Source organism: Loxodonta africana, chromosome 4 (assembly GCF_030014295.1).
Source record: "Loxodonta africana isolate mLoxAfr1 chromosome 4, mLoxAfr1.hap2, whole genome shotgun sequence".
Classification (NCBI taxonomy): domain Eukaryota; kingdom Metazoa; phylum Chordata; class Mammalia; order Proboscidea; family Elephantidae; genus Loxodonta; species Loxodonta africana.
In genome coordinates, this window is record NC_087345.1 from 168,176,796 (window position 1) to 168,193,482 (window position 16,687).

The window sequence follows — 16,687 nt, forward strand, 5'->3', positions numbered from 1 at the left end:
TGTACTCCTCCCACCCACTCGCGCAAACCGTTTGCCTCACAATCTCACGATTCAGCTCCCTCCCGCTCCCTTTTTTTGTTTTTTCTCTGCCGCCCCCTCACCCAGCTTTACGGCGCTCCCTTTCCTCAAATTCTCTCTGGTGGCTCAGCGCTTTCCCACCTCCAGGCTGCAAGGACCCCTCGATGTCCTTCCCTATTTAACCCCCCACCTCCACGGCTTCCAGAACGTTGCCACGTCTCTAAGCCCTAACCCCACCACACACACGCGCGCAACCACACGCAGACACGCACGTTTCCTGTCCCTGTGTGACACCCACCCTCTGCTGCGCGATCGTGCCAGTACCCGCTCGGTGCCCTCCTCCAGCCACACGCACGCGCGCAAGCGCGGGGCCGAGCCGAGGGCAGCTCGCAGGCAGTTCGCACTCAGAGGCGACCTGCTCCAGTCTCGCAGCGCCGATGGCATCTCCTGGCTCCGGCTTTTGGTCCTTCGGGTCCGAAGATGGCTCTGGGGATCCCGAGAACCCTGGCACAGGTAGGAGAACCGGGATGTGCAGCAGGCGAGCTTTGTGCGAGGACTGAGGTTTGCATGGCTAGAGAAAAGACGAAGGAGGTTTTTCCACCTGCAGCTGGAAACTTATTTGGACGCTTATCCCTGTTCTTGGGGTTGGTCCTTGACGCCCCCACCCCACCCGCAGCCCCATGTCCACAGGGAAGACACCCAAAGAGACTCGGGTCCTTTATGCCGAAGTCTGTGACAACCACCCAAAGACGGCGGTATCTCCCCGACATCGAATTCCGTGAGCTTAAGGCGCTACTACCACCTTGGTGTGTGAACCCTAGGGAGGGACATAGTGGCGGTGGAGAAAGGAAATATGGGGAAGGGGAGAGACTGCTTGTCTAAAAGGAGAGTCTGTGAGGAAGCGGACAGCGTCGGTGTCCAGGAAACTCGCCCGAGCGAGACAGGGAAGGTGTGGGTTTCTCCTTAGAACGCAAATCGCTGAACCGAGGGTCCCCGCGCACACTCGGCTCATGCCGGCCGAGCCGAGCCCCGGGCGGTCACGCTAGAGGCGGGCGGTCCCTTCCCCACCGAGGGTTTACTGACGTTGCTCAAATAGAACAAAATTTCACACGTCCGTCTGCTATTCTCTTTCTGCCTCGCTGTCTGCTTGCCTGTCTCTGCCTCCAGCGAGAGCCTGGTGCCAGGTGGCCCAGAAGTTCACCGGCGGCATCGGAAACAAGCTGTGCGGTGAGTGCCCGAGTCCCAGGAAAGGCGGAGGGGGGAGCCGAGCAAGGCCGGGCGCCGCGGAGCCTGCGGGGGCCACGCTGCTTTCTCACCTCCTGTGTCCTCCGCAGCGGAGTCGGGGTTTCTTTGTTAGGGGCGGGAGGGGCCTAGGCAGCCGTGCGGGGCGGGCGGCTAACCAAAGCTCGCGTTCGGTGTCCTTGCCCAGCCCTGCTCTACGGAGACGCAGAGAAGCCCGCGGAGAGCGGTGGCAGCGAACCCTCGCGGGCCGCCGCTCGGAAGGCAGTCTGCGCCTGTGACCAGAAGCCCTGCAGCTGCCCCAAGGCGGACGTCAACTATACGTTTCTGCACGCAACAGGTAAAGGCGCCGGGCAGGGCCTGGGGCGCGCCGCTACCCCGCCCGGCGCAGCCCCGGTGGGACCCGGCGCTGGAAACTCGACCCGAGGAGCGAGGTGGCGGACGCAGGCGGGCTCTGCTTAAATCTCAGGCTGAAATCCTTCCGAGCCCGGACCCCGGCTCCTGCGCGGCCCTGGGCGCCGAGCTCCAAGGAGGCTGTGGCGCCGCGGCGCTCTTCCCCAAAAGCGGCCCGAGGGGCTGCGGCTGAGCAAGGCGCCCATGCGTGCCGGTGCTGGACGTCGGCTCCCCAGTGTTGCTGAAGCCTCTTGTGGGGCTCGGTTTCCAGATCCCGTGCCACTGAATTCAGCATTGCTGGGATTTTCTGAGTCTTTAGATGGCAAGAATTATTTCACAGAACAGTTCCATTCGTGTGAGACCTGCGCGCGAAGCTTTGCGCCTGTGTGCTTAAACCATCAGTCACGCAAACATGCGCGCGCACACACACATTGACTTTGGAAACAACGGTCTTCGTAATGGGCCAGAGAACCTTAATGTTGCATGCTCCATTTTGTCTGGTTTGCCGAAGATATGCCTCAAACATTCCCAGAAACATTTCGGGATGATTTACTGAGAAATGACATTTAGGACTAACGCCTGTGAAATAGATGAATGGCAGTCGTCTTAGAAAAAAAAAATTTAATAAGTTATTAATTGACAGGCAATAATTAATTTGGGGGGATGTAATTTTTCTCATTTATGCCCTTTGTCATTGAAAAATGCTTTGCTTTAAAGAAAATGCTCCGCATTTCCAAAGCTTTTTTGTGCATGAAATTTCTTAGTTCAGAGACAAATTGCTAGACCAAGATCGGGCCTGAATTATGTCCACAGTGCAATTAAAATGCGGTGTTTTTATTCCATTCTTTAGACTTGCTGCCAGCTTGCAATGGAGAAAGGCCCACTTTGGCGTTTCTGCAAGATGTTATGGACATTTTGCTTCAGTATGTGGTGAAAAGTTTCGATAGATCAACCAAAGTCATTGATTTCCATTACCCTAATGAGCTTCTTCAAGAGTATAATTGGGAATTAGCAGACCAGCCACAAAATTTGGAGGAAATTTTGACGAATTGCCGAACAACTCTAAAATATGCAATTAAAACAGGTATTGTCTAATCAGAAATAATAAAACTTTTTTCATTTAGGATTTTTTTCTATAGAACTGTTTTGTGTTTTATGGAGTTACTGATACTTGCCAGGATGGCAAAGTTATTTTCAGTCATTGTTTAAAAAGTAGTCATCATTAGAAAGATTAAAAACAAAAAGCGCCCTCTGCTATAGTGTGACTGCTTCTGAAGTTGGTAACATTAGAGACTTTAGCTGTAGTATGAAGTATAGATGGTCAGGTTTTACACTGCACATATTTGGCTATGGAGATTAACCACTGGTGTAGAAGCGACCGTTTCTCAGCAGAGGCCAGTAAAAACGACCCAAAATGAAGACAGGAAGGAGGTATGGAAATGAAAGCTCAAAAAGCAGGACCCAAACAAAAGCCCAAATACCGTGTGCACGCTGGTGATTTCCTTGGCCTGGAAAAGGTCAGAAACAGGACGAATTATCCTGTGTAATCACTGAAACAAAAGGATAATATTTTGACATTTTCTCAAAAACCCAAGCTTTCAAATTTGAATTCCTGGTTGCCTTCTATTTTTAAAGAAGTGTACCCAAAAGAAAACACAAGACGCACATAGACTAGCTTAGTGATTCAGACATGTTGTGTGTCCTTTACAGCCACGGAGCAGGTAAGATAAAACCAAAAAGAAAAAAAAATGGATCTCCTTAGGGCCAATTTTTTAAATGTATTTTGTTGACTGAATATTGGTTTTTCACAATATCCTTTATACTCTATCCATTTTATAGCCCCTGGTGTAACATTTGTCTGGGCACATTCTCTGCTTTCATTTCATCAACACAAAGTCAGCTATTCATTTCTGCCCCAGTCATGATTTTCCCCTTGTCTTCTGTGTTGTCTCTAATCATCCTAATACATGTTGGCATGGTGATTCACAGAGCAATAAAAATAAATATGAATGACTTTCTGGAGAAAAAAAGAATTTGTGGATTTACATTGATTTGAAGCCTTTAAAAGATTTGCTGACAAATAAAAATGTAAAATATTCCATGAACTTTAATTACCATTGTTACTTGATCTGTTTATATTGTAAAAATTTTGTTGATGAATTAGTATCATTCTAATCAACAATAACAGAAGTTTTAAGGCTGCTTACCGTGCAACTTTGAGCTGTTTTACACCTTTATGCCAACAGTGACAAAAGGTATACATAGAAGAAGCCTTGGAAAGCCTGTGTCCTGATTATCCGTATCCACTTTTGTGAGATTATATAGTTTTAGAACTAGACACATAGGAAAAGGCATTTAACAAGGCGATTTTTATCAAACTCAGTCAGTGGAGTATGATTTTTGAAGGCTTATTAGATATCCTTTATTAATGCTCGGGGAAACCAACATGATGTATATTCCAGGCATGAAAATATTTTTCCCCCAATTTTTCATGTATCTGTGTGTACAAACCTGAACATCGCTGGTAATTCATTTTTGCATGACCCATTCCACTAACCGAATATTTAAATGCTAATAGTAAATTGCTACCTGTTGTTTTTATTGCTACCAAACTAAAAAGAATCTACAGACATGTTTTACGTATCCATTTTTAAAAGCTGGTGGTGTTTGAAATGCAATTTAAGGAGTTAAGATAATGGGAATTACAAGTCAATGAAAGTAATTGTCCTGCCCAACAATGTTCCGTTTAGTGGCGGGAAAAGATGTATCAATTCAATACATAGATTTTGCCATAATGCTTGTAAGACTAAGTGCTAGTCAAGTGTAACTTTAGTGCATTTTATTTGAATTCACATAAAAAATATGATTGATTAAGCTGGGTTTTCTAAGCAAGGCATATCAATATGAATTCAATATTTCTATATTATTCATACCTTGCTTAGACTTCTGGCCTTTCCCCCAAAATGACATTTCAGAGAATTAACAGCAATCCCCTTCTCTTTTCAGCTGACGTTTATAGATTTTTATGCTATAACTGTTACATTTGACAACCAGGGCTATTCAGAGTCTGTCAAAGTAGTTACCATCGCTGCTACCCTCAGGCATGTAATGTTTCTCCGGAGATTCTTTTATAAGATACATGTTATCTCTTGGTTTCTGCTGAGAGTCCTTAACCTGATTTCCACTTAGGTTTCGTGCTTAGAGGGGAGTGAGGCGCAGGCAGCAGGAAAATGCCTTCAAATGAAGTTTTTGTGTATTGTTAAAATTACCCCTGGAAGAAATGTTGGAACCAAAAACTGCAGAGAGGATAACCCAGTGCTGTCGAGCAGAGAGGATAGAATGCTGGAATAGTTGGCATTTGCAGGGGATATCAGATTCGGTAGGGGGAGAGAGGGGCTAACGTTTTCTTGAATCTTTAAACCAAACCATCAGACAAAGGAAATTGGAGTGCCATTGAACCAGACGTTCTTGTGTCTGTTTTGCCAGAACATAAAGAGCACTTTGGACTAACTTTTGCTCCCTCCCCAACTAACTGTGGGCACCAGGGTCACACCTGCCTGGGACCGGTTATATGCAGAGTCTGAGCATCCTTCAGGGCTCATTTGCTAAACTGTGGGGAGCTTTCCAGAGGCGGGGCAGTTGCCTGCATTGCAATCTGACGACTGACTTGAGGTCCTGCTGGCTGGGGAGGGTGTGTGTGGCACCAGGTTCCTGAGCACCGCCTGCCAGTGTTCTCAGCGCAGGGGCCCAGGGGGCAGCAGCGGCAGTAGCTGAGTGCCCAGGGCTGCTGGGACACTCGGTTGCATAGACTCTGAGGCAGGTTTCTCACGCCCTTTCTCTCACTGAGCCTTGGCTGGATTCACTGGGCAACCCTATGAGACAGCCTATAGGGGTCACAGAATGAGAGCAAACGTAATTAGAGGAATATTTCTGCGGAAATCAAGAGGGCATGTTGCTCTAACCCGTCAGACTATCTTCCATATTTACAAATCCTTGTCAGTGAACCAAAATTTTGAGGCAGGAAAGAGTCAGGTGAAATGGCCAACCAAGGTCATAAAAAACACGGAATAAGGGAGAGCAAGCAACGGAAGCATCAACTGTCTGCACAGTGTACCAAAGGTGGTCATAGGGTGGATTGGCCTTTGGATATTCTGGGGTCACAACACACACCTTGGAATCCCCCTCAATTTTAAGTTTTTCATACCAAAGTTTCCACAGAGTTAAATAGCGTGGGATAATAGACACGCGATTCATCCAGAAATTCACATGGATTGGGAGAGTAGATTAATGGATAGATCTGCTAATCCTTATTAATTTCCCCCACTCTAAGAAAAGGTTTAGGGAAAGAGTAATGAAGGAGCATGGGGAGGGAAGGTGGCTATGATTTCAGCAGTGAGCTGTAATGAAATGGGGAGTCAATGAGGCAGAGAGGAGTGGGGGGCTGTTCCAGATGGCAGCGGCAGCAGCAGCCAGGAAGGCTTTTTTGCTTTTTGAGGAGGATGGGTGAACTGACAGGGTCAGCATCAGAGGGCCTGGAAAAGAGCAAAAGGATAGAAGGGGCACTGTGCAGGGCCATAGGGAGGTAAAACAGTGACGGAGAATGGACAAGAGATGCACCAATCCCAAGCCCTTTTAAAATGTGCTCTCTCCCGGCTCCTATCTCTCCTCAGTGTCTGATTCTCTAGCCACATGCCTGAGACTGATAAGAGAACACTCCAGTCTGGAAGATAACTGTGTGTTGACTTTTGTCCCTGGCTTCCCTACTGCCTCCCTTTATCTTGTTTTTCCATGCTGACCATGAGGGACTATCACATCCCCAGGCTTTAGACAGGTGTCCAGTGAGTGGCAGATATTTTTTTTTTATCAGATTCTATTTCCATAATTGTTACTCTCCCCCAAATTTTTGTTGCTAAGCAAATCCCCAAATTATAGATAGGCTTTTATGAGACAAAATAGGGAAACAGAATTCTAATGAGATATTCGTAATCACATTTTAAATAATAGCCTTGAGAGTATTCCGATGATAACCCCCTTGAGAGAGTTTTAGCAAAATCTAGAAGTTAATTAGATAAGCTTTGCTAATGGACCGACGAGTCCATTGAATATATCTTCATGTATCATGCTGACAAGACAGTGATGTTGGCTGTATTCAGCTTTATTTTACATCGCGACTAGGAGGGAGCTCTCTTGTTTATATCCAGATGTTCTCCCAGAGAGGAATTGACAAGCATTGGCTTTATCCATGCCGTCTTCAGACAATCATCACCTTCTGAATCCAGGGCAAGTCACTCAGCAGAGTGTCCTATTTTCTCATCTTTGCCCTGTCTTTTGTAATCATCAACCATTTGTCACTGATATTGTTATGAATGTTGGCATGCCTCTCGGATGTCATGGTAGGACTGATTATCAGAACAACTACAACAAAAAGGGGTTTTTAGAAACATGAGTATAAACAGAAAGTGGCCTGTCTGAGTTGCTTTAGATTGCAGGAGCATTTTTAGTTTGCAAATATATTGAAAGAATGGTGGGAAATAAACTGATGTCCCAATTACAAATCACATTTGTTATTTTTTATAGGGTATGTTTGAAGAAAATGGTGCTTTAAGAGATACCAAAACCCAAAGTAGTGTCTCTTGTTAGAGGGAAATGCTTTTTTTATATATGCACGTGTGTGTGTGTGTGTGTTTCTGCATATGGATTTCCCGTGTTGGGAGGATCTGTCAAAGCTTTTTAGCTAGAAAAATCATGTGTTTGAGAGGCATTTCTTTCCACTGGATGCAATCCTGAATGTGGTGTTCCATTTTTTTCAGGGCATCCCAGATATTTCAATCAACTTTCCACTGGATTGGATATGGTTGGATTAGCAGCCGATTGGCTGACATCAACAGCAAATACTAATATGTAAGTAGCTAAATGTGTTATTGTGTAATCCGGGATAGTTATTAGTGTGATTCTGTAGGCTTTAACGCCTGTGTTAAAATCTCTTGTTATAAGTAGCCCCTAAAATAGTAATATGAGCCTCAGAAGCATATGAGTGTTTGTTCTAGCTTAATAGAAAATAGTCTTGAAATAGCTTTCAGGCAATCAAATCTATCCAAAAATTTTAAAACACAAAAGGGCCTTTTTTGGCATTTGGATTTATAACTGTGTATAATGTGAAAGAGAAATGGGACCAGATTTTTAAATGGTATTACTCTGTGGTGTTCTTTATTTATTCAGTATGATAAACGCTCCTTGTGCAGTTTGCCAATAATTTAAGCTCTTGACTGCAGGGATACAGAAAATCAAGCAAGCCTTCTGGAAGACATTATTTTCTGCCTGATGAATGTTACAATCGTAACGTTTATGAATGTAGCGGCTGAAAGGGTTCTGTAGATATTGTAAATGGTGGATTATTTCTTTGATTTTTATATATAAAATGTGGCCATTACTACATTTCAGGTTTACCTATGAAATTGCTCCAGTATTTGTGCTTTTGGAATATGTCACACTAAAGAAAATGAGAGAGATCATCGGCTGGTCAGGGGGCTCCGGCGACGGGATATTTTCTCCTGGTATGTGATATTTCAACCTTTCTTCGTGTTTTTCTTCTGATACGCAGTGCCTCATCGTGCACCTAGGAAGGATTAAATATCTGGTCAACGTTTCAGCTGAGGTTAAACAGGCTTTATGTTAATCAAAAGAATGAGCGTGATTAAGTGTGTATGGCCACTGGCCACGCCTCCGAGCTAACACACCGTGCTTTAGTAATTTATGTTCATAAAGAGCGTAATCAGAGATGACACTTCCCTGGGACTTCTACTGTGGTTCTGTATGCAGGATGTGTGGATCCTGTGGAACAAAGCAATAAAGATTCCAAATAAGGGAAACATCACTCTCTGATGCTCTCCCCAGGATGAGCAAAAGGGAAAGGGTGTCATCATTTAATAAAGCGTTCACTGTTCGAGGATGCATAACAAAGCAGATCTATTTCACAGAACACAGACACCATCTCCCACTCTCACATAACAAGCAGAGAAGCTGATTTACACTGATTTCAAGGAGGCCAGAGGGTGTCTCAGGAGGGAATTTCCTAGACCTAAAAAAGGGGGCAATGATTTCTTCAAGAGGTTTCTCATTCCTTCTCTTCTTTATCATGCCATTTAAGCTTTTTCATGCTGCCTTTTGTCACTAACCATTGCATTCTAAGCTCCATTGTTTATATCTCTTCCAGCCCAAAACAAAAAGCCCTGCCCTTGAATCCTGGGTCTGTGTGTCATCTGGGTTTCATGCAGAGAGGAAATGGAAGTTAGGAAGGGAATGGGAAGAGCAAGCCACTGACTCATGGCGAGGAAACCTGGTCTGCAGACCATCACCTAAGCAGTGCAAGAGGGAGGGACCCTCAGAAGGGAGTGGAGGTTCCCCCAGGGCTCAGAACACTGATACTGACCCCACTGGAGAGGCCAGAGCCATGCCTGCCATTATGCCGGGCTTGTTGTTGTTGGTTGCCAGCGAGTTGATTCCAAATCACAGCAGCCGCATGTCAATCAGAGTAGAAATGTGCTCCATAAGGTTTTCAAGGCTGTGATCTTTCAGGTGGAGATCACCAGCCTTTTTTCCAAGGCACTTCTGGATGGGTTGGAACCACCAACCTTTCTGCTAGTAGTCCAGCACTTAAATATTTGCATCACCCAGGGACCTATGCTAGCCTTAGCAAAAGCCAAGTCTTGATCTCTTCTCAGCAAATCTACAAAGAGGATGAGGACACCGAGGGGAATAAAGGAAAAGGGGGAAAGAAGAACTGGTGAACAGGCAACAGTGGCCTCAAGGCCAGGGCTTCAATTAAGCAGGTTTGCCTACAAGCTCAGATCTACTATTTTGTTTTATGTTTTTAAAGATATAGCATAATTTTTCAGGGGCTAAAGGGAAAAGTGTTAGTTAAATGGATGGAAATGTTAGTCTTTTTTTTTTTTTTTTTTTTAAGTCATTGAACACAGCTGTGATGAATTTAAACCAGCCTTTATTTTGTAGCAGAAGAAAGGCCTGGCAATCTACTTCCGAAAAATCAGCCACTGAAAACTTTCTGGAGCACAGTTCTACTCTGACACACATGGGGTCACCGTGAGTCAGAAATGACTCAATAGTAACCGGTTTATTTTGTAGGGAATGTAGTATTTAGTTTTCCTTTGGGGAACCAACCATCCCATGTCAAGGTGGCTTTGTCATCGTTGCCTAGAACCGAGGCTTCTCAGGTGGCTTTCATGAAGAATTAGGTAGAGTTCAGAGATCAACATCATTGCTACCTTTATTCTCCTTCCTTTTTATGTGGTTGGTGGCGGGACTGAGCTGCCTCTAAGGGAACCGGGAGCAGCCTGGCCTCTCCTTTGCTGGTTCCCAGGAGTGGGGAGAAAACAGGTGCACTCACTGACCCTGAAACCTTGGCTAAGGGGGCTGACAGGGCTGTTACCTGCTTTGTCTGGTGACCCACATGCCCCAGAAAAACATACGCCTGGAGAAAGAATCCTCTTTGGCAGTTCAGCTCGGCCAAGTATGCTTTATCTAGAGGCCCAGAAGCTGCTTGCTTCTCTCAGGGCTGCTGAGCCTTGAAACAGAGGATGGGCTGGCTTGAAAAGGTGGGCTGGAAGGTTCTTGGGCAGTTGCACTGTGCAGTGTACTTTCTTTGTGTATGTCTTCCCTTGTTTCTTTCCCCACCCCACCCCCACCCCTCTTCCCTAGCGTTTCTGAGAAGAACAGCTAGAGCATTGGTTCTCAATCATGGGAAATTCAGCAATGTCTAAAGACATTTTTGACTGTCAGGACTTGGGGGACAGGGGGAGGTGGCACTGGCACCTAGTGGGTAGAACCCAGGGGTGCTGCTAAATATCCTATAATGCACAGGACATGCACAGCCCCCCAAAACAAAGAATTTTCCAGCCCCAAATGTCAGTGGTGCCAAGATTAGCCATGAGCTAGAGTGAAAGTTCCTTTAAAAGCTGATCCCTTGCCCAACAATTTCTGACACAGTCAGCCTTTAGGCAGGGCATCTGCTCAGAGCAGTCCTGACCTGGATTCTGCATGTCCCATGTCTTTGGGGTCCAGAGGAGATAGGAATTGCCCTTGTTCTAACCAATGCCAGAGCTCAGGACCTGGGTGATTACCGCTTTGTACCAGGCAGGCTAATGAGGCAAAGGTCACAGCTCTGCATGGCCCACTGACCTTGACACAGAGAACCCTTCTGTTCACAGCCACCAGAATGGAAGGAAGCTCAGTGCACCCACATGATGGCAGGGCCTGGGGGTGTCCCCCTTGGATGGGAAGAGGAGATAGACTATCGTTTTGCTTCCTGGTCTCATGCCTTCCATGCCAGCATATTCATTTGTATTCATAACAATCTGTGTTTTTCCTGGGTAAAAAAATCCTCAGCTTCCCAACAACCCTGGGGAAAGCTCACTTTTTGCTTGTCAAGTGAGACTCAACATATGGTATGAAATCTGACAATTTTAGGATGACATAGAAAACCTAATTCAATATAAGCTTAAATTTCCCTTAATTGTGTGTTTCCCTATAATTGCAAAATAAGATTTTGTTCACCATTCCAGTTACATTTCAATGATGTCTTCAAAAGGGAAGAATGTTCTTGAGGAATTCACAGGCGAGTGTGATGAGATGGGTTTGGATCATTATCCTACCTTCTCTAAGACTGTTGAGTAACACCCCACACCATTAATGGCAACTGATTTGTCTCAATCCAAGTGCAAGGAGCAGAATCTATTGCAATTTATCTTAGTGAAGGAACGGGGTTTGGAGGGGCAGCATTCATGCTATGGTTGGGCCCAATCTGCCTTCTCTGAACTCTATTGGCTCTTGCCTTTGAGTCTGAGGAGGGCTCGAGATCACTAGAAATGAGGAATGTTGCTTGCATGTGAAATGATGTGGATAATGACCAGGAAGGTAACTCTATTGCTGTGCACTTTAGGTGGAGCCATATCTAACATGTACGCCATGCTGATTGCGCGCTTCAAGGCATTCCCAGAAGTCAAGGAGAAAGGAATGGCCGCCGTTCCCAGGCTCATTGCCTTCACATCCGAACATGTACGTGTTTCCATTCTTCCCAAATTTAAGAGTGTATTCTTTAATCCCCACCATGAAGGAAAGCTATCTGGGCATGCTTTATCCCCAGAGATTCCCTTTCTGGAATACACACCTTGGGAGAGAGTGAGGGGGAAGAACAGCTGAGTGGTTGGTATGATGGGGTATCTACCTTGTCTCTTTGAAATTTAGGAAGATAGTGAAAGATAAAGCAGAATTTTTTCAACATCCATAATGTTTACCCTTCACTTCTCTGTGATAATATGTGTTGGGGAGAGGGGAGGAGGGAGGACAGAGTGGCTTGAACTTTTTTGAGTCATTGACTCTGTGCCTGCACAACTCAAAACTCCAGAGTATTTTCTTGGTGTAATCTTTCTGTTCGAAAATTCAGTCAGCTGATCATGGTGCCTTGAAACATGTAATGTTAAGCTTTCGCTGACTTGATCATAGTTTTACCTTGTATAGAAATAGCACTGGGGTCTATCATGTCTGGTCCCTGGGCCAGCTGAACATGGACTCCAGTCTACTCCAGGCTACTGGCTGGACAGGAGGCTGACAGCGCCGGTCTTCCTTGTTGAACCCCATGGCATAGTCCTTACTTTCAGTGGCCTTTCAGAAAATTCATGCACTTCTCCTTACTATCACCTGGGCGTTGAAAAAAAACAGGCCCACCCTGTTCGTGCAAATTGAGCTAAACCACTTCAGGTGGTCTGGTAAACCAGCTTTCTCTCACAAGCCAGGGGAAAGCAGCCAACCGCACAAGGCCACACTGCAGCTGTTTGAGCAGCATCTTAGTTTAGAACTCTCCTGCCCGGTAGTGCCTGTGACTAACCAGAGACCTGTTCCTGGATAGGTGCTAGATGAGTATTGCCTGCCTGTAATTCAGAGCCTCTGCCTGCAAGTAGCCTAGGGTCTGTAAGCCAATTGCCTCATGGAAAATCAGTAAGCCCTGTGTTTGCTGGTGAAATTGGAGAAGGGGAGAGAAGAGAGGGGGCGTATAGAGAGGCTCCGGCCTCCTCTAAGGTGGTCACAGTCAGGAGGAGCAGGGATCCATAGTGGATCTCAGGTCTACCACTGAACAATCTGGAGGTCAGAAGTCGAAAATAGTCAGGCAGGACCTTGGTTCCTTCTGGAGGCTCTAGGGGAGAATCTGTTTCCTTGCCTTTTCAGCTTCTAGAGGAAGCTTCTCTTGGCTTGTGGCCCCTTCCTCTATTTTCTAGGCCAGTAGCACAGCATTTTCATTTCTCTCCCTCTCCCTCTCATCTGTGACTCCATTGTCACAGCTTCTTTTCTGACTCTCCCACCTCTCTTTCTCTTATAAGGACCCTGGCGATTACATTGGGTCCATTCAAATAATCCAGAAAAATCTCCAGATCTTAACCTAACCACACCTGCAAAGTCCTGTTTGCCATGTAAAGTAACATATCCACAGGTCTTGGAGATTAGGATGTAGATATCTTGGGGGGTGGTGGGGCATTATCGTGCCTACTATACCTTGTACCCCTACCGTCTTATTCATCTCTCAGCTTCTCCAAGGGCATAAACACAAGATGTAGTTTCTTTTTTTTTTTTTTTTCTGATTACTATTTCTCTGAAGTGGATTTGGACCTCTATGTAGTTAAAGTTACTACATTCTCAGCCTCAAAAAACCAAGATGATCTTGTATTGGGCATGTTTTCCTTTTGACATCCATGCTGTTTGCACAACTTGAAACAAAATGGATCCCCCAGCAAGCTGCCTGTGCTCTCTGCTGGCCATCACTCTGATTTCTCAGGCTCAAGCTTGCTGTAAATTGGCTTAGCCTTACCCTGAAAGTCCAGGCTGTGTAGTCTGAGGATAGTTTTGCTATGCCTTCTTTTCTTGATTTTGCAAACTTGGGGTCTAAAAAAATAATAATAATAAATATATATATTTTTCTTTTCTTGATTTTGCAAACTTGGGGTCTACTTCTTTATTTCTAAAGGAAAGAAAGGCAATTCAGCTATGAAACAACCCTTCAATTCGATTCTCCCTCCTCCTTCCTGGATCTCTATCTGTGTACATAATTATAGAAGAACATTTAAATTATGAACATTTCCAAAAATATCAATTGGTTCTAACTGAAGGCTTATCATTTTTGACAAATGAATTATTTTTCTAGTGTGTAATATCTGATTACTATTTAAGTTTCCAAAATGCTTCCAGTATATGTAAGCACACATGGATTCTCATAGCAGCATTGTGGGGGAGGAAGAGCAGAGTTTGTTATCAGCATTTTGAAAGTGAAGAAGCAGACACTAGCTGGGCTTAGTGGTTGCCAGAGGTTTCACAGTCAGGTAAGGTAGAACCAGGCTCAAGGAGTCCCTGAGTGGATCAAATGGTTAAGCACTGCACTGCTAACAGAAAGGCTGATGGTTTAAAACCCACCCAGAGACCCTGGGAGACAAGCTTGGTGACCTGCTTCCAAAAGGTCACAGCCTTGAACATCCCATGGAGCAATTCTGCTCTGCACACGTGGGATCACCATGAGTCAGAATCGACTTGGCAGCAACCACCACCACCAACAGAGCCTGGTTCAAACGTTGTTTCCTGACTCGCAAACCAGTGGTCATTTCTGGCCCCAGTGACTACTGTAGAAATAAGATGAAAAGATCCAGCAATCAAGTTTTGTAAACCACAGCTCATCAATTAATTATATACCTCCTGGATCAAATTCCTGCCGTGAACTCTTTCCTCAATGTAAACTAAAAAAAAAAAAGTAAATACAAAATAACCAAACCTGAGTCAGTTCTAATTCATGGCGACTCCATGTGTTCCAGAGGGTTTTTCTTGGCTGTAATCTTTAAAGAAGCAGATTGCCAGCCCTTTTTTCCATGGAGCCACTGGGTGGTTTGTAACTACCAACCTTTAGGTTAGTAGTTGAGCTCCAACTGTTTGATCTCCTTAGTGTGAAGATGATGCTAAACTGTTAGTGCCCCAACCCCCTCTCCAGTTTTCCTCATTAACATTGAGGATTGAGTGGGAGAGGGCTTTCAGAGCTCTTTTAAAGCTCTCCTCTGTCTCTTTAAAGACTTGATCGAAACCATTCTGGCCAGAGGAGCTCTTAAACCGGTGCCCTGCCCTTGAGGCTCCAAATGAAGAGGTAATACAGTCCTCATTTCTACTTCCTTCTGGGCTCTAGACCTTGGGGCCCAGCCATTGCCTTCTATTCATCATTTAGTGTGGGTCCTTCCTGCTTCAGGCCAGAGCACATATTCCCTTGGTCTTCCCAGACCCAGAAATAGACCTATACAGACTGAGGAAAATTCCCAAGTCATTTCTCAAATGTCATTTCTGCAGACTAACCTATTTCAATCCTTGTATCAAGATTTCTTTGCTGAACTGCTTGGCCTGCAGGGAGAAAGTTTAGTGGAAGGACTACTGTGTGAAGCCCGTGAGGAGAAGGAAGGTCAATGGCGAAGGCAGAGCTGCTTCAGGTGGTGCTTCTCCTCATCTCTTTGAGAGGTTTCCAAGACCCAAGACTTTGGGACCATGAAATAACTTTTTAAAACACTTACCTCCAGCACATAGGAAACCAAAAACCAAACCCGTTGCCATGGAGTTGATTCCAACTCATGGTGACCCTTTGTGTTACAGAGCAGAACTGCTCCACAGAGTTTTTTTTCTTGGCTGTAATCATTACAGAAACAGATCATCAGGACTTTCTTCCGCAGTGCTGATGGGTGGGCTTGGCTCTACATAAATGTTAGGTAATTTCAAAAAAGAACAACAACCTTATTTTATAGATGAGGAAACCAAGCCCTAGAGAGGGAAGATGCTTAGCCCAAGATTTCATGGCCAACCAATGGCAGAGCCACATCTGCAGCCTCAGCCTCCAACAATCCCAACACTGCTTTTTCAACTACCATGTTCAGATGGCTTGAACACCGCTGTCTAGCTGGCTGCTCCAAATTCATTTGTAGCATCTTTTCTCAAATCCCATTTTGCATGTTGACTATTCTAGGACTAATACAGTTTCCTGATCTAAGGCCAATTTACTGTCCTTTCTTCTGTTCTGAACACTGAGTTTATAACTTGGCATGTTCAGAGCCCTAGAGATGAAAATGACATTGAAAGACTCTTCTAGTCCTCTGGTATCCAGCTGTAAACTATGCACATTCAGGTAGGAAAGTATCATCTTTTGTTTTCTAAATGACCCTTCACGCTCTCTCTGTCACACACCACTCTGGCTCCCCATCTCCTTTCTGGCCACTAACATACACTAGAACTTTGCTTAGCTGATAAGGAGGGCAAGCTACTGAATTTTCCTCTTTGTTCAAATCAACTGTTTTCTTACAAAACTTGAAAAAAAGGACTGCATTAAACAAGTGGTATTGCTTGAACTGCATTAGAAATGGAGAAATCAGTGAGTGGAAACAAGAGTTGGCATTTAAACTCTGAGTAAAGACATGCGAAGTTATTTTCTTCCAAAGAAGTATAGATTCATAGAATCTCAGAATTGGAAGGGATCTTAAAAGTCTGTCTGATTCAACACCCATGCTTTGCTGGAATCTCATCACCTTCCTTGTATTGTCAGTGATGGAAAGGCTTGACACAAATTTAATCTGATGAGTTTCTCACCCTTTTTTGAGAGTAAGTTTTGAAAGAAGCTAAGATTCCAGCTCAGTGATTCACATCTCCAGGTCTGAATCCTTTGAAAGCCCAAGCCGGGAGCTTAATTCCAAATTTATCGTATTTCCTTGTGTGGCACAAGCTCTTCCAGAAATACCTTCAATGAAACAGCATAATCTCATTTAGGAAAAATGTTCATAATCATAAGAGACACTGGAATTTTTTCAGCAGATCCATAACTAACTCACTCTCCACTCTTCACACACCAGCCCGTCTCAGCCGCGTCTCCTTGAAGCCAATCACCAGTGTCCTACAGAGGCCCCTCATGACCCCAGCCTGCTCTTAGGGAAGTAATTGTCATAAGTGCTTCAGAAAAATG

The 16,687-nt window shown here is 44.9% G+C and overlaps 1 protein-coding gene across 1 annotated transcript in view; it reads left to right on the forward strand.

The window, feature by feature from the left end:
- Positions 1-455: 455 nt before the first annotated feature.
- Positions 456-16,687, forward strand: part of GAD2 (glutamate decarboxylase 2) — an 82,978-nt gene continuing 66,746 nt past the window's right edge. Inside the window, exons 1-7 of the mRNA XM_064284924.1 lie at positions 456-531; positions 1,186-1,245; positions 1,448-1,597; positions 2,501-2,734; positions 7,461-7,551; positions 8,092-8,204; positions 11,606-11,721. Coding sequence (XP_064140994.1) covers positions 456-531; positions 1,186-1,245; positions 1,448-1,597; positions 2,501-2,734; positions 7,461-7,551; positions 8,092-8,204; positions 11,606-11,721 — 840 coding nt within the window. The remainder of the gene's footprint in view (positions 532-1,185; positions 1,246-1,447; positions 1,598-2,500; positions 2,735-7,460; positions 7,552-8,091; positions 8,205-11,605; positions 11,722-16,687) is intronic.